General features: G+C 35.6%; 1 protein-coding gene across 3 annotated transcripts in view; it reads left to right on the top strand.

Moving 5' to 3' along the window:
• Positions 1 to 20833, top strand: part of LOC150078992 (protein FAM151B) — a 104197-nt gene that overhangs the window by 32601 nt on the left and 50763 nt on the right. Inside the window, exon 2 of one of the 3 annotated variants that reach the window (XM_090382595.1) lies at positions 7300 to 7417. In XM_090382595.1, the coding sequence (XP_090238721.1) occupies positions 7309 to 7417 (109 nt within the window). In that variant the 5' untranslated portion in view covers positions 7300 to 7308. Of the gene's footprint in view, positions 1 to 7299; positions 7418 to 20833 lie in introns of those variants that run through there. The other 2 variants (XM_090382597.1, XM_090382596.1) reach the window with 2 other exon arrangements.

Raw genomic sequence — 20833 nt, 5'->3', positions numbered from 1 at the left:
GAACGAATTATATTGGGAATCAAACTGTTAGATAAGAAGAGAAACACATGGATTAGGCAGCAAACTGAAGTAAAGGACATTCTTATCAAAACTAAAGAACTAAAATGGTCTTGGGCAGGACACATAGCTCGAAGACATGATGACAGATGGACTAAGAAAATAACAGAATGGTACCCAAGAGGAGCTAGAAGAAAACCTGGAAGACAAAGGCGGAGATGGATAGATGAAATTCATGAGTTTTTGGGTAGTAAATGGATGGCCAGTGCTTAAAACAGAAGGAACTGGAAAGTTGCTGGAGAGGCCTTCATCCTGCAGTGGATTGAAAATGGCTGATGATAAGTAAAGAAATCCTTGATGTTTTCCTTAGCATCCTTTGCCAAAGATTTCTCGTAATCTGCCTTTGCCTGCTTAACCTTCATTGTGACTTGATTAAAACTAACTTGTATCTGCCATAGGCTTCTGTGTCGCCTGATAATTTATATGCGTGCCATGCATTTTTCTTCTCTGTCACGAGTCTCATTAGTTCATTTGATAACCATTTAGGCCTAAACCTTGAATAATATTTCTTTATAGGTATGAAACTTTTAGTATCTCCCACGATTAATTCCTTTTGTGCTTCCCACTTACCCATTTGAAACTGATGATCGACATCCTGCAGGAGCTCTCTTACCTTTCAGAAGTGTTACAGAATCACTATGGTAAAAGCATATAAATTAATTATTCGAACTATCAATGCTATTGCCAATTTGAAAAATTCTGAAGGAAGTTATGAAGCTAAAATTGCGAGCATGATGAAGTTGAAAGAATTTGAAGGAATCAAAATCGAAAGTAAAAAAATTACATCGTGACTAGTTATTAAATGCATTGTTTTATCCTCAAACATTAAAGTATTAATTAAACAGGGTGATTTTAAATTAAATAAAGAAAATAACGATACCACTGAAAGAAATTGTGAACATATGCTTCCTGAAATACTGGATTGTGAAAGGAATTTCGTCTCGGTGGCAAGACTGTGAAAACCGAATAAGAAATTTGTTTTCTGATAAAATATGAAATAAAAATTAATTATTTAAAAGATTTTGTCGAAGACAGTTTATCTTTAAAATTGAGTGAAATTCCCTTTTCAATTAAGAAAGCCAGAAATATCTTTGAAACCATTGCAATTAGCAGAGCTGAAGCTGAGTGAGCTTTCAGCATAATGAATACTGAGTGAATGAATGAATAATGTTGAAAATTAAAGATGTTGCCGATTATGACATCTAAATGGAAAACCATTGCTTTGATTTGATCCGGCATCTAAATGGAAAACCATTGCTTCAATTTGATCTGGATCGTTACGTCAAATCATTCCTCTGTAATCATCGCTAGCTATTGAGCAAAGCAGAAGATCGACAACAAATATTAATAAAGAAGTAAATTCTATATGGCAATTCTTAGAATAAATTTTTTTTGAATATTTGTGCAATAATTTTTTTTCAAGTAATCTATGATTTTTGTGTACTTTTTCTAGTGTTTGTTTTTTATGTAATATTTGTTGTTATATTGTGGAATGTTTTGTGATAGTTTTCATGTTATTTGTGATATGAGAAATATTTCATGTTATTTTTTATTTGCAATATTAAAATTTTATCATGAAAAAAATGTATCCATTGTATTTCCCTAGTTGTTAAAAAAAAAGACAAATAAAAAAGTTGCGCATGTGCCAAGCACGTGCAGTAGATAGTTAATGCGAGACATCCTTCGCGTTTCTTTTAGGTATTTTGATTTGTATATATCGATTACGAAATAAAAGAGCTTTTTTATTGTAATTATTTAATTGATCATTCACAGATTTTCATAACTTCTGGAAGACTAGATACAATGGATTTATGATAACTAAAGTAAGAGATGTATACAGCAGGCCCCTGTTATAATGCAGTTCGCTTTACGCTGATTTGCTATAACGCTGTTCTTACATTATAACCTGTATCTGACTATAACACTGTCAAAACTCACTGTAACGCTTTTTTACTAGCATACAGATTGAATTTTTGGCAAATCCGTCTTCAGTCCAGTGTGTTTTGAGCCTTTTTTTTTTTTTTTTGGCAAAAGGAGAAAATAGCCACCATGAAATTAACTACAGTAATTATTTTTATAATTTCTACTCTATGTACAAAATTGAAACTTTCAATATGCTCTTATTTTCTTGGTGTGGATAGTTTCAAGGGAGAAATTCTTTTTTAGTACACAAGTTGAAAAAATTTACCATCCAGTGTCATATGTTGTTACGAAGTGTGCATTTTCTGTTCTGACTTGTAATAGAAAGATACTAAAAATAGATTTACTCCCTATCTCTTCTTTTGTTTTACTGTGGGAACTATAACTTGCAAAATGTTTTTCACACAATCAATCCCATGAGTGCTAAATGCGGTGCTGTTTCTTGTACAGTATTCTCTTGTCTTCTGAACTCCTCTGACCTTGTGGTCACCCGAAGTACATAAAATTTGTTTGTTTTACTGTTTTGGAAATTCCATAAACATTCTCCATGAGTCACGCCATAATTGATTTACAGTACTTTTCCTGCAATAAACAACCATTTGATTTTACTGCACGGTAAAATCGAACTTTTCAGATAAATAAAACATTTGTCACCATCTTCAGCTCACTTGCCAGAGGAATTCTAGATATCATTCAGTGCATACAGTGTTAGACATACAGACAGTTTACTGTACTCGAACATCATATCACAATCAGTGCAATGCAGTTACATTTGCAGAGAGTTGTGGCGGATAAGAATGAAAAAGCAACAATGTCTGGACACAGTGCAAAGATTGGAAAGGTAAGAAAAACATTGAGTTTGAAAATTAAATTAGACGTTTTGAAGAGAATTGATTCCGGTCAAAGACAAGTGGATGTGTGCAATAATTTAGGACTGGCAGGTTCAACTGTAAGAACAATCATAAAAAATAAAGAATGAATTTTAGTAGCTGGAAAAACAGCTGTTCCCCTGCAGGCAACTAAATTGACCAGGGCTAGGTCGGCTATTATGATAGAAATGGAAAATCTTCTACATAATTTTATTGAAGACAACATTCACCGTAGAATTCCGTAAAGTTCAATTATTCTTAAAGAAAAAGCGAAGAGCCTATATGAAGATATAAAGGAAGCTCACCCCGAAAAAAATGTGGAACCATTTAACGCTAGTAAGGGCTGGTTTGATAGATTTAGAAAGCACTATAACCTGCACAACGTAGCAATACAGGGAGAAGCTGCAAGTGCAGATCAACAAGGAGCCGAAACTTTCAAAAAAGAATTTGTTAAAATGATTGAAGAGGGACGTTATACTGCTGAACAAGTTTTTAACATAGATGAAACAGGTCTTTTTTGGAAACGAATGCCTAAAAGAAGTTTCATATCGAAAGAAGAAAAAAACATGCCAGGCTTCAAAGCGGCGAAGGATCGGTTAACTTTGTTGTTGGGTGGTAACGCTACAGGGGATTTTAAATTAAAACCCCTTTTAGTTTACCATCCGAAAATCCAAGGGCTCTTAAAGGTTTAGCTAAATCAAACCTACCTGTAATCTGGAAGGCTAATAAAAAAGCTTGGGTAACCAGGCCGCTTTTCATTGATTAGTATGCTGAGTTCTTCTGTCCTGCAGTGGAAAAATATTGTGCAAAAAATAACATTGGTTATAAAGCTATTCTAATCATGGACAATGCGCCAGGACACCCAAGCAAAGAGAGCTTAGAAGACTTGAACAATCACATAAAAGTTTTTTACATGCCTCCAAACTATGTCTCTGATCCAACCAATGGACCAAGGAGTAATTGCGACATTTAAAGCGTACTACATAAGGAACACCTTTTCCCAAGCTATTAAAGCCATCAACACTGAAAATGTACCGAGCTTAAAGGAGTTTTGGAAATCCTATAACATTAAAACCGCCATCTACAACATTTCAAGTGCCTGGGATGAAGTGACTCAGAAAACCATGAATGGAGTGTGGAGGAAAGTTTGGAAAAATTGCATAAAGCATTCCCAGGAACCTGATGATTCCGTTGAAAATGTTAAAACACAAATTGTTGAGCTCGGAAAAGAAGCAGGATTACACGAAATTAACGAAGACATCGTACAAGAGATGATCGACAACGACAGGGATGGCCTCTCTAATGAAGAACTAATGGAAATTATAAAAGAACAAGAGCTTGCTATTGAGGGAGATGATGATCAAGATACTATAGATGAAGAACCGATGAAGTTGCTGACTGCAAAAGGACTTAGTGAAGCTTTTGAACACTTCGAAAAAATGTGTGATTATTTCTGGGAGAACGACCCTGACATGGAACGAAGTGCCAAGGTAATAAGAAATTTGAAGAAAGAAATGAATGCCTACATGATGTTATACAATGAGAGGAAGAGGGCCAAAGCACAACCCAAAATTGACACATTTTTCAGTCCAAAGATACGAAAACTCGAGAGCACAGGGCCATCGAATTAATAAATTCATGATTTCCGTTAGTTAATTACCTCATAATTATATGTGTATGTAATGTAGAATATTTTATATGTACAAAATTTTGAATATTAAATATTTTTACTCGACATTGGTGCATATTTTCACTACCATTTATTATTATTGATTAGAAAATATCCTATGGAATAGACCGCAACTCACAAATACATATGTTACCTTATGGGAATATGGCGCTCGCTTAGCGTGGATTCACTTAGCGCTCTGTTTTCCCGGAACGAACTATCAGCGTTAAGCGGGGGTCACCTGTACTTGCGAGTGCAACGTATCTAAATATCTCTGTAAAATAGCACCGATCTTATAGTTGGAGCAACATATGCAGTTATACCTAACAATGGAATGTAACGAAAATGCGAGACGAAAAAAGAAATCGTTGACAAATATTTGTATTGTTGCAATCATAGTTACTGCAGTAGTAACTTCAGGAAGCTTGATTGCGATGTCATACTATTAAAAAATTCTAAAAAGTTAGAACTCCAGACACTGTTGTATCCAGTTATCATCATAAGGCGAGGCATGAAGACCAGGTTTTTAAGGTTTTTTTTTTTTTTAGATAGACCTAGGAACATTTTACACATACACTTATACGCATGGTTAAGGGGGTAAGAAGCCGAATCTGTCCACCCCCTAAATCCGCCCCTGACTTGAGATATCATACCAGTCACGAAAAATGCATCACGCGCTCTAATCATACTACTAGTAGCTTGTTATTTGTTATTTTAGTTTTTAGGAGCATTAGCAACTAAGGCCATATTGCTCCGAGATATGCGGTGGTCATTCCCTGACCTTTCCGCATCCTCCATATTTGGTGGTGACGGGCTCGAACCCCTGTCTAATCAAGAAGCGTGTGCTACGCACTGCTGCTCCTTCCCACCTGGCTACAGAGGTGTCTTCTACTACTACTACGACGACTAGTAGCGTGATCGTGGGAAGCGCCTCTAGTTGAAGCCGCGAATGATGTCATTTCTGTGACCGATCAGGTTTACTCAGTAGAAAGTCGGAAAAACTGTGAGCCCATCGTTAAAATATTCACAGCTCACCGCTGAGTATATGGCAGTATACTCATTACTGATTGTCTCTATCATAAATTTATTGCTCTGCCATAAATTTAATTTTTATAACATTTTTGTCAAACTGTTTTACTATAAAATGGATTGCTGAGATTCATATTAAGTTAAATAGTTATTTTTGAGCCAGTAGTTGTACGTTTTTGGGACACATTCCTTTTCACTGTCTGAGTATCTGGCAATCCCTTTCAGTCAGTTTTGATTTTCTGCCATAATTCCTACTATCAGATTTTATTTTTACATACGTAATGAATGCAGACACCACTTTTGATACAGTTGCTCCGGAAACATAAACAAATCAGCAGTTTTAGTGACCAATATCCCTGCTAAATGTGCACCAACAATTTGACTTCTTTGGAATTTAGACAAGTCAGTCATTCATTTTCTTCATGTATCTTTTTATATCACCTCTAAATAAACATCAACTTCTTTTATTGTCTTTCCTTCACAATACTACCTGCAAGAAACAAAAAAAGTCATTAATGCATATTCATAAACATGTCATACAACCATTACAAAAAATACTGCTTTCATATCAGGTGTTTCCATTATCTTGTCCTTGTATTTAAATTTTAAAACTTTAAAATACAGAGTAAAAACAAATTTATACAGTTTGATAAGGAATATTGATAATGGTTTGGTAGCAAAAATCTGTATGCTTCCCAGATTGCCGAATGATCCCCACATAATTTTTAACAATCATACTAAACCAGCTGTTGGGCTTCCCCTTGCTATAGTGTACCTGACAGTGTGGTTGTTTTGCCACTGCTTGGTGATAAAATGAAGGTAGAGTTATTGAGAGCTGGGAGATTAAAGGTTGCCTTTGAGTTCACTGTGTGGTATTTCTCTTACATGGAATATTACTTTCAGGTCGTACATTTCCTTATTGATTCTTATTTATGAATTGCCTGTTTGTCATGATATAAAAGGCAATGATATTCTTGAGTCCTGCTCACTTAAAAGTTAATATCCAAGAAAGAATTAATTTCTTAAAAAGTTTTAATATCTTCAAATTTTTAATATCTGTGCTTTCGGCTAAGGTAAAGAAAGCCTGCATGAGAAGCATGCAAAAGTTCGATGAAATTTACTGGTAAAAGTACTTTGCCGTAATGGCATTTGTATTGTTGCTCGCTTGGTAAACAGACAGTAGGTGTTATATCGGTCTGGAGTAGAAGTTGAATCCCATGGGAGAGACTGAAACCCTCCTGAAGTGGGGGGGGGGTAACCTGACCTTTTTTCTTTAGAATCACTAATTGAATTAACTAATTGAATCACGAACAGAGTCATATTGTAAGTTCTGGCATCGTAAAAATGTTCATAACGTAGTTTCACCGGTAAACTTTTTCGAAGTTTGCTGTGCTTCCTTTGCCCTTTTTTTTTTTTTTTTTCTTAATAAACAATTTATCTACTAGTCCACCAGTGATTCTAAAGAAAAAAGATTATCTTACCCTCTCCACTTTGGGAGGGTTTCAATCTCCCATGGGATTCAATTTCTACTCCTGACCGATAACACCTACTGAATGTTTACTGAGCGAGCAACAATACAATGCCGTTACGGCAAAGTACTTTTACCGGTAAATTTCATCAAACTTTTGTGTGCTTCTCGTGCAGGCTTTCTTTACCTTCACTGTGCTTTCTTCATATTTTGCTATTCTAGAGAAACGAAATTTAAGAATGTACTGAAGATTAATTAATTTTCTCTCTTCCCCATCCCCTGGACAGTAAATAATTATGGTTCCAAACCTGTTAGACTATTTCCCAGAAGCAAAAGGTGATGGCCTCCGCGTATCCTGGGCGAGGACAATTAACAGTAAAGCAAGACTCTCTGCATCTTTAAGAGGTAAAAATTTCTCAATTAAAATGATCTTTGTTAACTAGTTTTTAATTTTGTGCCAATATATATTTATGTTTAAAAATATTCTTTTACTTGCCTATAGATTAGAAGTTTGAAATGTCTCCATGCATGTAATTTTTTTTTCTTTCTATTTTTTTTTTGGCCCATAATACTTTAAAGCAGTGTTTCCCAACCATTTTTAGAGTCGCGACCTGAAATAGCCAAGTAACCTGCGACCACTGCCATGTTTGCATAAAAAAGGCATTTTTAATAGGGTAAAGAAAACACATTAAAAATAGATTTTTCAGAATATAATTCTAACAATATTTAATGCAATAATTGTACTTGCATCTAGGCAACCAGCTTCAAAATTCACGGCTCGATGTTTGTTAAAGCCAACCTCATGTCATCCTCAACATTCATTCGGTTTCTTGCCTTTGTTGTGATATGAAGACGCATTGAAAATCCACTCTCGCAGAGATATGTAGAGGCAAATGGAAATAAAACTCGAAAGGCAAGCATGGTGACATTTGGATATGACTGATACATAGTACACCAGAACAGAGTCAGTAATTTTTCATAAAACGAATTACGTGCCGAGGAATCATTCTGCAGATCCAAGAATTCAACCTGTACTTCATCGGGTATGCTAGCTATATTCAGGGAACCAAAGAATGGGTTTCGTACAAGTGCATCTGCTTCTTCTGTAAGCTCAGGGAAAAACCGCTGGAATTCCTTTTCAAGGGATTCAAGGTGCCCAGTAATCTCCTCCTTCAGATTTTCATCCAGTTCACCTTCAGATTCCTCTACCACACTGCAGAGTATTTCAAACATGGCAATGTTTGAAAAACTTGCCTTTTCCTGAAGTTTCAGGTTTGCCTTATTTAGCTGGTCTAAAATGTCTACTAAGTAAGCAACTCTTTTCTTCCAAGCTTCATCATTAAAGTAAGCTGCAAGGTCATGTTTCCCTTGCACTTACAGGAACAACTTGATTTCATCTTTCAACTCAAAGACACGATTGACAACAGTTCCTTTCGACAACCAGCATACAGCAGTGTAGAAAAGAAGAACCTCTTGATCGGAATTCATGTCTTTACAGAGTTCTTTAAACAGACAGGTGTTGAGGGCTCCAGAATTGATATAATTCACAATTTTAATCAGAGAATCAAGTACCTCTGGCATAGGAACTAGAAGAGTCTTGCCATTAAGTGGCTGGTTTCTATCATGGAACCAACTAAAGGTCGTTGACTATTGGCGAACTAAGTTCATGCCAGTTTTCATTAGACGGCCCAACGTGGACATTATTGAATTACATCATTGCAAAAATGGCGGCGTCAGCAAAACATATGGGTGATCTTCAACTGCATTAAGAGGCGCCTCCATAGCCAAGTGGGCAGGAGCAGCAGTGCATAGCATACGCTTCTTGATTAAACTGGGGTTCGAGCCCGTGACCACCAAATACGGAGGATACAGAAAGGTCAGGGAATGAACACCGCATATCCCCGGAGCAGCAATATGGCTTTAGTTGCTAATGCTCCTAAAAACCAAATAGCAAACAAACAAATCAACTGCATTAAGAGAGCAACTCATCTTTATTCGACTGTCCATATTCAACAGTCTGTTATTCACACATCGAGACACTGATTAAAAATGAATTTTGATATTGAATTTTGCATCATAGTGAATCCTTTTTTCAGTTTACTATTTGTAATATAGAATTTTATTCTAATGATAATACTGCATTTGTATATTTTATTTTTAGGGAGTGAATCAAGGTCCGCCGTGTCGGAAATTTGAAAAAATATTAAAGGCCTGCCATAGCAAATAATTAAAATAATATAAAATTTTTAATATGTATGAACACGGCAGGCTTTTAATATTTCTTAAGTATCTGCTAAGGTGGACCTTAAGTCACTTCCTTTCATTTATCAAAAATCAGTGTTACAACCACTAGTAGAATATTGTAGTGTAGCCATATGCCATATTGAAATAAATAAGTGTGAAAAACCTTTGTGATGAAATTTCCTATAAAAATAATTGCAACTAAAAATAACTGCGGTGATCCCCCAGAAAGCACTTTGCAACCCCTTGGGGGTCACGACCCACAGGTTGGGGACCCAGGCTCTAAAGTATTATGAGTTTAGTTTACACCATACTGATTTGGATGATTTGTTTTATAATTTCATGCCATGATTGATTGCATATTGTTTGCATGACAGCCTAAGTTTATAATGTGGCTATATGTGAATGTTTATCTTAAAAAAAAAAGGTGGTGAAAAACAAATGGGTGAAGGAGGCTTAATGATATCATTTTCAAAAACTTGTTTAAATAAAAATAACGAACTAAAAGTAGCAAAATTTCAGTTCTTATTTACATTTCTAATTTAATATCGACTGAATTGTGTGTGTGGCGGGGGTCTACTACAACACTAATGCATATGATGCTAAAAAGCAAGCTTATAAAAAACAAGCAAAAAAAAAAAAAAAAAAAAACCCTTCCCATTTCATCCATCCGTTCACTCCAAATGTTCGTCTAGTTCAGCCTTAAATTTATTTAAGCTATCAACTTCCACAACAACAGTTGGAAGTCTGTTCCAGAAATGAACTACCCGCTGGCTAAAGGCAAACTTCCGCACATCTATTCTACAACTGTCTTTCCTCAGTTTGAGTCTATGCCCCCTCAGGTTGTTAACCTGAGCAAGCGGAAGTATCTCATCAACATTGAGCCTTCTCAAACCATTCAAGGCCTTATACACCTCAATCAGATCACTTTGAAGATGCCTAGTCTCCAGATGCTGCAACTTGCAGAATTTAAGCCTCTCTTGCTAAGAGCAACCCTTTGTTCCCTTCACCTCATCCTTCCTAAAATGAGGCCTCCAGACCTGTACACAGTACTCAAGGTGTGGCCTGACCATTGCCTTATACAAGGAGATAATCATCTCCTTGTCTCTGCTAGCAAAATTCCTATATATCATTGACAAAACTCTATGACCCGTCTGCACTGCTCACAGAACTTCATATCTGACAGCACAATTACCCCAGGTCTTTTTCATTCTCCACCTTCCTCAGCATAGTACCACACAGTTAGTATGTTTCTCTTGGGTTACTACTACCCATATACAGTACTTTGCATTTATAAATGTTAAACTTTAGTTGTCACTTCTCAGCACATCTGCCTAACTTTTCTAGATCCTGTTGCAGTAGCATACTGTCTTTACTGCCATTAACAACCCTGCCAACCTTTGTATCATCTGCAAACTTGGACATTAAGCCTGATATAACTTCATCAATGTCATTGAGAAATACACATAACAACAATAAGGCCCAGCACTGAATCCTGGGGGACTCCACTAATAACATTAGTCCACGTAGAGCAATGTCCATTTATTACCAATCTCTGCCGTCTCCCATTCCACCATCCCTTTATCTATTGCAGCAACTTGCCCTTAATGCCATACTGCTCCAATTTGTAAAGCAGTCTTCCATGAGCAACAGTATCAAAAGCTTTCCTGAAATCCAAGTACAGTAAACCCTCGATTTAACGGACCCCAATATTATAGATTTAATGGACCAGACAAATAATAATACAGTAATGTACATATTAATCTCGAGTATATTATTTTTTTAGGTTACACAAAACTTCAGTTCTAGAAAAGTTAGGCAGATGGGCTGAGAAGTGACAACTAAAGTTTAATATTTATAATTAATTATTATTAATTAAAATTAATAATTACCTATTTCCATTATTGTTTTGATAATTACCTACTTTTATTTTTATAATCAAATTCAGGAAATTGTTTTTTATACTTTCTGAAAACGTGTTGAAATAGCTGTTTTCCCAGATAACAGAAGAGGATTCGGTGACTTGTGAGATGAACATGACTCGGGATACTAAACTGCAGGTCTACCGACTCGCTTTGTTTTGGTCTCAGTCTGCCTCAAGCTATCGTGTGGTCAGGTTATATACAGAGTGTTTCTGTGATTTCTGAATTATGACTTTATTCATTAAATAATTTTGCAGTCCTTACAATTTAAAATGGCATCAAGTGATAGAGGAGTTAAAAGAAAGCGTGTGAACTTAAATGTGGCACAGAAATTAGAGCTAATTGAGAAATTAGAACAAGGTGTCTCAGTAGCATGTGTTTATGAAATTTACAGCTTAAAAAAAAAAAAAAAACTTTCTGATATCTGTAAATCAAAGGCCAAAGTGCAGCATTTTTCTTTAAAATACATTGTTGATAACTCTAAATTTTTCTACAGAGGGGAGTAGAAAACACAAGTTGTGCAAGATAAAAACTTATTATTATATTACATATTCTTTATTATAATTTAATAATTTTATATTGTACAGTACTATATTAAATTGTATTAAAGCTTTTTTTTTTTCATTAAGAACAATAAAAAAAATCCCCCCCCCCTCCCAAGTTACATTCAATTTAATGGACTTTTGCCATTAACAGACATCCCTTTTCCCCTATTAGTCCATTAAATTGAGGGTTTACTGTATATGATATCAGAATTATTTTTTGCATCCAGTTCCTTTGTGACCACATTGTAGTGTTCAAATTGTCAAACAAGACTTCCTCTTAACAAATCCATGCTGTCTGAACTATTACTGCAGACTTGTCTAGGTGATCCTGCTTCACTTCTTTAACCAGTGACTCCATTATTTTCACCAGAACAGAAGTTAAACTAACAGGACTATAATTATTTGTGCCACCTTTTGAACCCCCCCCCCTTTGTGAATTGGGGATACATTTGCACATCTCCAGTCCATGGGGGACCTCCCCTGAATATAAGAATGCTCATAATTATGGCTAAGGGTTTGCTAATCTCCTTCAATATAACTGGATAGATTCCATCCATCCTAGGTGCCTTTTTTATGTTTAACTTCAACAATTTCTCCTCCATTTTGCTCTCAGTTATCACAAAATCACTTAGCTCCCTGTTAGAGTTTGATAAATTTCTGGCATTCCCCTCCTTGAATAACTCCATGTGTGAATGTAGATCCAAAATACTCATTCAATTTATCAGCTACTTGAACAGGATCATCAGCAGTTGAACCACCAACATCAAGTGGACCAATCTGATATATCCCGTTCCTTCCAGAGTTTACATGAGTAAAGAAGATTTTTTTTGTTGTTTTTCTTTGCATCCTTTGCCAAGCATTTCTCGTAATCAGCCTTCACTTGCCTAACCTCCTTTGTGGCTTGATTACAGACTAGCTTATACCTACAATAGGCATCTGTGTCACCTGATTATTTATATGCATCCCACACAGTTCTTTTCTGCCATGAGCCTCATGGCAGAGAAGAACTGCCATGAGGGTCATGGCAGAGAAGAACTGTGTGCCATGAGCCTCATTAGTTCATCTGACATTCATTTGGGTCTAAATCTTGAACAGTGTTTCTTAATTGGTATGAAAAGCCTAGTAGCTTCCAAGATTAATTCCCTGAAGGTCTACCAATATGAATCCACTGTTTTTAGAATTTAAAAACTGTCTGAGACCACTGTAGTCACTTCTACAAAAGGAAAATCCCTTCCCTTTATCCCTGATGATAGTTACATCCTTAAGTAAATCCCACATCAGCACACTGTGATCACAGTCACCTAGTCGTTCCTTTATCTGCAAATTCTTAATGCATGAATAATCACTGCAGATAATCAACAGTATTACTCCGTCTGGTTGCCCTCCGAACATGTTGCTGTAGAAACAATCCAATAAATCCACAAAAGTCTTGCTATCGTTCGAGTGACCAACCCACAAAAAATTCCAGTCAATATCTGGAAAGCTAAAATCCCCCATTACAAGACATTCTGATTTACTGGTCCACTCTATTTCTCTGCATAATTGTTCATTGTACTAACAGATTAATTAGGCTTATAACACACTCCTACTCATTTTCCCTTTCCTAGTGCTTATGTCTCACCAAACTGACTCAACATTGCACTATCCACACCTATCAACTGGTTGCACTTCCTTAGATTTTGTTTCTTTACTAACAGTATAATCCCTCCTCCCTTCCTACCCTGTCTATCCTTTCTGTACACTTGTACTCCCCAAATGCCAATTCTGCACTGCTTATATCATATCTGTTTGACACGATGTCTCTGATATCCCAGCAATATCTGCCTTTGATGTCTTCATCAGCACTTCAAATTCATCAAATTTATTTACTATAATTCTAGCATTGGTGTACATGCAAGTTCTTACTCTTAGTTACTCTAACACAGCCTATGTATTTACTTGTTCCAAGATGACTCCTAGCAGCTCTTTAAATCCTAAATCCTCAGCAATCTACTCTCCAGGCTGTGCTCATTACAATAGAAGCAGTGCCAGAATCATTTTCGCCTCTGTCTGCAGCTACTGTGAATCCCCATCAAGCTATCAGTTTTCCGATCCCCCTAACACTGCCTCGATAGCATCAGCAAATATTCTTGCACCCTTTCTATTTAAGTGTATCCCATCCCTGTAGAAGCAGTCTCTCCTGTTAGCATATATTTTATTATTAGCTGCATGGTGCAAGGACGCTTGAGGCTATGCTTCACCAGCCAAAAAAAAATCCCAGAGAGAGAGAGAGAGAGAGAGAGAGAGAGAGAGAGAGAGAGAGAGAGAGAGTCAAAAGTAGAAGGGAATCACCAAGAAAGAGAAGAATGATGATGTCCAGGTCAGGACCCTGGTGTGCTAAACCCATTCTCATCAGATGTGAGCCCCTGGGGTCTTGTAATTATTATTTTAGCAATTTGAATTTAAATTCAACATGTAACAGCAGGCTAACTGACTACTGCTAGCACACCAATTGCAAGGCAGACAGTCAGGCCTTAATTACTGAAATGCCTCCCTCCATAAATAAAAACCATAAATCAAATAAAATTTATGCACAATACTATATATATATATATATATATATATATATATATATGTACATTAGCCTGGTATATAAATAGAAACACCATAAATAGAAACACCAGGAAAATTACCAGGGGAAGAAGTAGTATTGGTCTCACATTAGATTGTAATTCTGGGAAATTCAGTTAATAAAGAAATTAGAAATATATTCTGTACCAGGAAGATGAAATGTGACCGGGGTTTTTCCTGCAAGACACTAATGTTAAAGATTAAATTAAAACATTTTAGGCCTAAAGCCTCAGGTTGCGTAGTGTGCTGCATACTAAAATAATGCATTTGCACTAACTTGTACATCATGTGAGGATATTGAATATATAGTTTGTTGGAACATTTGGGTTTTCTGTTCTGCCTGGCTCCTCACCAAGGACACAATTGTCTGAAACAGCTGTATTTGAAGTGGTAATATGTTTTCTGTATCTGGTGAATAGTCATCTTTCTACAATCTGGATTACACAGTGTTTCTATTTATGTATATACCAGGCTATGTCCATATATATAGTATTGTGCATAAATTTTATTTGATTTATGGTTTCTATTTAGGGCGGGAGGCATTTCAGTCATTAAGGCCTGACTGTCTGCCTAGCAATTGGTGTGCTAGCAGTGGCCAGTTAGCCTATTGTTACATGTTGAATTTTAAATTTAAATTTCTAAAATAATTATTAAAAGATAATAATGGGTTATTGGAAATAATAATAAGGTAAAATTGGGAGAAATTAGGTGATTTAAGGAAAAAGACTAAGGAACAAAATTACATTCTTTCACATGCTCATCTCTCTGCTACTTCCTCAGGGGCTTTGAGCGGACAGATAGCCAATATTAAAAGAATGTCTCATGCATACCTGTTTCTGTAGTCCCAATAGCAGTTTTACTTGATCTTTATCATATTAAGTTTTTAGTATTCGATATACTGATTATAAGTATATTTTTAATTTATGAAATCCAGATTATTAGATATTAACATGAAAGTTATCCAACACAGTGATAAAAGACTAAAATTAGCAGTTAAAAATTATACATATATATATAATGTATTAAAAGTAAGAGGTCATAGTGAAAGATGACACCATAATAAAGAATAATGCATAGAGATTTGTTAAGGTAGTTTATGGACTAGGGGCACTATTAGAAATAGCAGAAATACTCAACGGCCATAATGTAGATAAGTAATTTGGGGGAAATGGTGGAATAAGGCTGACAAAACCGGAAGTTGTAACAATGGAAGAAATCATTGGATACCTTAAAAATAATATATTACAGTGGTACTTAATGCTATAGAACTGATGATTTTAATTCTTCATTAAGGATCAGCAGCCAAACACAATGGAAATAAAGCAAAAAGAGGTCTCTGTTTCTGATATGAAATAGACATAGTACATGGTTATGACAATGAAACCAAGTTGAAAAAGAGTGCGCGGAAGCTAAAAAGTGGTGGTAAATTTAGTGAGAAGTTGATGTATATTTTGTAGACGATGCGATAGAGTGAAAAACAGAAAAATAAGGTGCCTCCGTAGCCAGGTGGGAAGGAGCAGCAGTGCGTAGCACACGCTTCTTGATTAGACCGGGGTTCGAGCCAGTCACCACCAAATATGGAGGATGCGGAAAGGTCAGGGAATGACCACCGCATATCCCGGAGCAATATGGCCTTAGCTGCTAATGCTCCTAAAAAAAAAAAAAAAAAACAGAAAAACAGAAAAATAAATATCTTTCTATACATTAAAATAATTTCCCTCCTAGTGATATTTATTCAGCCAATGGGAAAAGAGAGATGCGAGTTATGTGGTAATACGAAACAAATACTAAAATACATAATTAAACAAGCTTCTGTTTAAGTGTGATCACACACTATGCTTATCTAACCTCACCATGCGGTACCATTCTTGATTTCCATGTGTAATGTATTTATGTATTCATAGCAGTGGAAGAGACATACAGTGTTGAAAGCTTTTGTATTTTATTTTACTTGTGAGTGCAGGGGGCAAAGCCCCTAGTGTGTGTGTGTATATATTATTAATAATAACAATATATTATTAATATATGTTTTAATAATATATGTATGTTAATAATATGTTAATGTTATTTATGGTAATATATGTATGTTAATATTTTTTATTTTCTTTTTTTGTTTTTTCACTCTCTGTCACGTTGTCTATGAAATATACATCAACTTCTCACTAGATTTACCACCACTTTTTGGCTTCTGCGCACTCTTTTTCAACTTGGTTTCATTGTCATAACCATGTGCTATATATATTTCATATCAGAAACAGAGACCTTACTCCTTGCTATATTTCCGTTGTATTTGGCTGCTGATCCTTGATGAAGAAATTAAAAAAATTCGATCTGTAGTATTAAGTACCACTGTAATATATTATTTTTATTTTTCAGATACCCAATGATCTTTTCCATTGTTACTACTTCCGGTTTTGTCAGCCTTCTTCCACTTTTCTCCCAATCTGCTTATCTATGTATATTCATTATCTATAAGATTTTCTCCCAATCTGCTTATCTATGTATATTCATTATCTATAAGATTTCCAAGGCTTTTGTATACTTTTTTTTTTCTGCGATCTTCCATTGTTACTGTAAATCATAAATTGGAACTCATTCGGCCACATAACTTTCCTCCAGCTTCCTGCGTCCATCCTTTGTATTCCTTGGACCAGTGTGGCTATATGTTCTGGGTGTGTCTATGATGAACGACTTCCATGATGAGCTCCTATTCCCGTAGTGTAGCGGTTCTAAAGCTGTGGCGTTTGATTTTGGGAGGAGGTGGGAGGAAGCGGCTGTACATACATAAGAGGACAAAATTTTTAAACATTATAGATTTGCAAAGAGCTTCAACTGCTGAGCATCCCTAAGGTTTTCTGCCCGCTTACTTTTCTTTGTAGAGGCACATGTGTTCTATGAACAGCCAATATTGTATTCTTTAAATTATTATTTATGTTATAGAATATTATTTTTAAGTATTAAGTATTTTTATTTTTAAGTCTTATACTTGCCTATCTGCTTATTTTACAAAATTTTTAAATTTATCTTTAAAATCCATTTTTTGTCATTAATGCCAATATTTGCTTTTATATTGGCATTGATAATTTGCATAATATATTTCATCGATTGGGATTTTAATGCATTGAAAATGAGAAACTCATTTCTGCAGAATATTACAGCTGATGCTTATGTTTTTTTTTGCAGGGGAGGGATTACATTCATTTATCATTTTAGAGGGTTACAGTATTGCAAAGTTTGAGAATCTCTGTCCTAGTGCATTCTTTGTAATGTTCTTCACATTGCACAGGTTCTGATGCTTTGTGATTTTCATACATTAAATGCAAGTGTTAATTGTTCTATCATTTGGCAACAATTACTCTTGATATTCCACCACAGGTGTCAAGCACCTTGATCTATCATGTTTTTTGGCTGCAGTTGCATCTGTTCATGGAAATTTTTTGGACATTTTTATATTCATTAAAGACGAATTGTATTAGTGTTTGAACATTTAATAAATGGAGCTATCCTGCTTTCTGCAGCACCAGCTGAACATGCACTGACAATCGTATGTCTATAGTATTCCATGAAATGGACTCTGTTCCCCATTGCCAGTACACTGATTTGGATATTAGTCAGGTTACATGGCCTAATAAAACCACCTCTTTCTCACATCATCTGTAGAGATTTTAATCTCTACAGATGTGCAGGAAAGCTGTGTGAACAAATTGAAGAGGCCACACTTTGTGACTTCCTTTATTTAAGTATTTTTGTATATCTAATCAAAGATCACCAATATGGATTCCTTTGGAGTTAATCCTATGTTAGTTGTCTTTAAACAAACAGATTGTCCAATTGAAGATTTTAATGTTTTTGCTTTCAATTGTGTTTGGCATAAAGGTTTTTTTAAATAAGTTCCCATAAGGTGGGAGTTTATTTATGCCAGGTGTTTTTTTGCAATTGGGTATATCCAGTTCTCTCTCCCTCACACAGTCTTCACTGCACGTGATGGTAGAGAGAGCACTCCATCTTCTAACCTCTCCACTAATGGTGATGTGACCCAAGGTTCAGTTCTTTCTTCCACTCTTTTTCCTCTTTTATGTTAATGACCTTCCACTGACTCAGAATCTTATCCATAGTTTTTTACTGATGATAGCACATTACATTCCACCTTCCAGTTTGAAAAACTTTATCCTGGACAGCCTAACTTTTCAAATATTTGCCACCAATTCCTTATGTGCTGATCTGGGTTCAAGAAAACTTAGTTAACTTCAACCCTTCTAAAACTTAGTCATGTCTTATTTCTTGCAAAAAAAGAGTCTGCTACTCTTCTGCTTGTCTTTAATGATGAAAAAAAGAGCATACTGTTTTTATCTTTGATTATATCTAGATTTCTGAACATGATTGCAATCTATTAGGGATTACCCTGAATTCTAATCTCTCTTGGCATAAGCACATCACAAGTATTGCTTTCTCTGTATCAAAAAAACTGGGTTTTTCTCTCATCATTTCATTTCTTCTAAACAACTACTCACTCTGTACAAATCTCAAATCCACCCTACCAAGGAATATTGTTCCCATATCTGGAGTGGTGCTTCAAAAACCTCTCAAATTTCTTGACTCAATTTGAAAGAAGGCAGCCCATCTCTTACAAAGCTTCTCAGAATCATGGACATTTAGTTGCTGTATAGATACTTCCTTGTTCTTCTAGACATCCAATTCCAAATCCGCAGAACATTTTTTTTCCCTTCATTTTTCCCTTCCCCTTCTGTTTTCTAGAACAGTCTCCCCTTTCCTGAAAACTACATCTACAGTAATTCAAGTCTAATGTTTCCTCTCAGCCTTCAAACCATAAATAGTACTACATACTATAGGTTCTAATGCCTTTTATGTTTATAGTTTTCATACAAAAAAAACCTGAAATCTCCATTGTCCTACTGTACAACCAGTGAATAACAATATTTAAAACATAAGTGCCATTTCAGTGACAATGACTCGTGCAGAAGTGAACATCATGTTTTGTAAAAATTGCATGCAGGAATTTCTCTCGCAACAGGTAGAATACTTAGAACAGTAAAATCATCACAAACCCGTAAATAACAACAAAAAAAGTTTGCTTTGCATTTAATTGTTTCTTATGTATATTGTGTGCTAAATCTAATTGTTTCATTGACACAATGACATTCGGCATACAAATTCAGCAATTGAAGATTTTATGTTTTATAGATTTTATATGAAATCTATATTACTTAAGGGGATATACCAATACTATGATATATATAAATATGTATAAGTCTTAGCCTAATACCTGCTTGTATAAGGCCTATACATATTTTGTATAAGGGTTTTTTTTTTTTGTTTACTGCTTGCTATGATTACCAAACAGAAGTGTAAGCAGCTCTAGACTCGGTTTCTAATGTTTATGGGTATTATATAGGTTCAGAGCAGGTGAAAAAGTTAGATAATGCATGCAGTGCATTACATTTAAGGTGTAATCAATTTTTTTCTTAAATTAATTGAATTTTTGTTGGGGGCACCAAGTTATGCAAAGCATTATGAAAACTATTTAAGAATGCTTATGAGTGATCAAAAGTTGTACACTCTTCATTTCTGCTATGGTAGTTGCAGTTCAACACTAGAGGGATAGTTTTGCGGTGGTTGCGGTATTAAACCTTTTATGGGGAGCATGCACTAGCCATCATGAGACAAATGCTACTCTGGTATGGTGGCTATATCAATGCTACAGTTTTAAAAAATCTTTAGTGCATCCCAAAAACCATAATCTGCTCTGGTGCCACACAATGAAAACTTGCCAATTCCCAATCCACCTTCCAGAGAAGTATCTTCAGAATTGGATAATGAAGCTTGTGAATAAGACTCTTCAAGTGAAACATCACATTTCCCTAATCAGCAGGAATTAGATTACTTAGTATAGAACTTAGTAGAAATTATAGTACTTAGTACCACGCTTGGGTTGGAGGTTGAGAAGATGAAAGAAGATATTTGTTGACATTAGACTTGAACTTCTGTAGACTGTAATTTTCAGGAAATACATATGAAGGAAGGTTGTTCCAGAAAACATCAGTTGAATGAATAAACAAGGAAGATGAAAAGTAGGTTCTGCGAGTTTGAAGTTGGAAAGTAAATGGATGTTGGCTGGTGGCAGCATGTGTTCGGAATGTTTTGAAAGAGAGAGAGTGGGAATTATTGAAGCCAATTCAGAAGAGCAGTGCCCATGGAAGTATCTGTAGAAAAGGCATGCAGCAGAAACAGTACATCTATGAGACAGCGAGTGGAGAGACTCTGTTGGAGAGGAGTCATTAATTAACCCAGCTGCCCTCTTCTGAATGGAATCTAGACGCCTGAGACAATATTCTATGTTAGGGCGGATTTGCGATTTATACAGAGTGAGCAGCTGTTTGGAAGAAAAGTAAAGGTGAGAGCGAAAGAGAAAACCAAGTTTTTTAGATGCAGAGGAAGCAATATTTGTAATGTGCTTGTGCCAATAGAGATTAGAAGTCAGGGTA

Source organism: Mastigoproctus giganteus, chromosome 10 (genome assembly GCF_048544385.1).
Source record: "Mastigoproctus giganteus isolate SK-2022 chromosome 10, ASM4854438v1, whole genome shotgun sequence".
In the NCBI taxonomy this organism is placed as follows: domain Eukaryota; kingdom Metazoa; phylum Arthropoda; class Arachnida; order Uropygi; family Thelyphonidae; genus Mastigoproctus; species Mastigoproctus giganteus.
The sequence above is the reverse complement of the archived record's forward strand: the minus strand, read 5'-3'. Positions and strand labels throughout refer to the sequence as shown.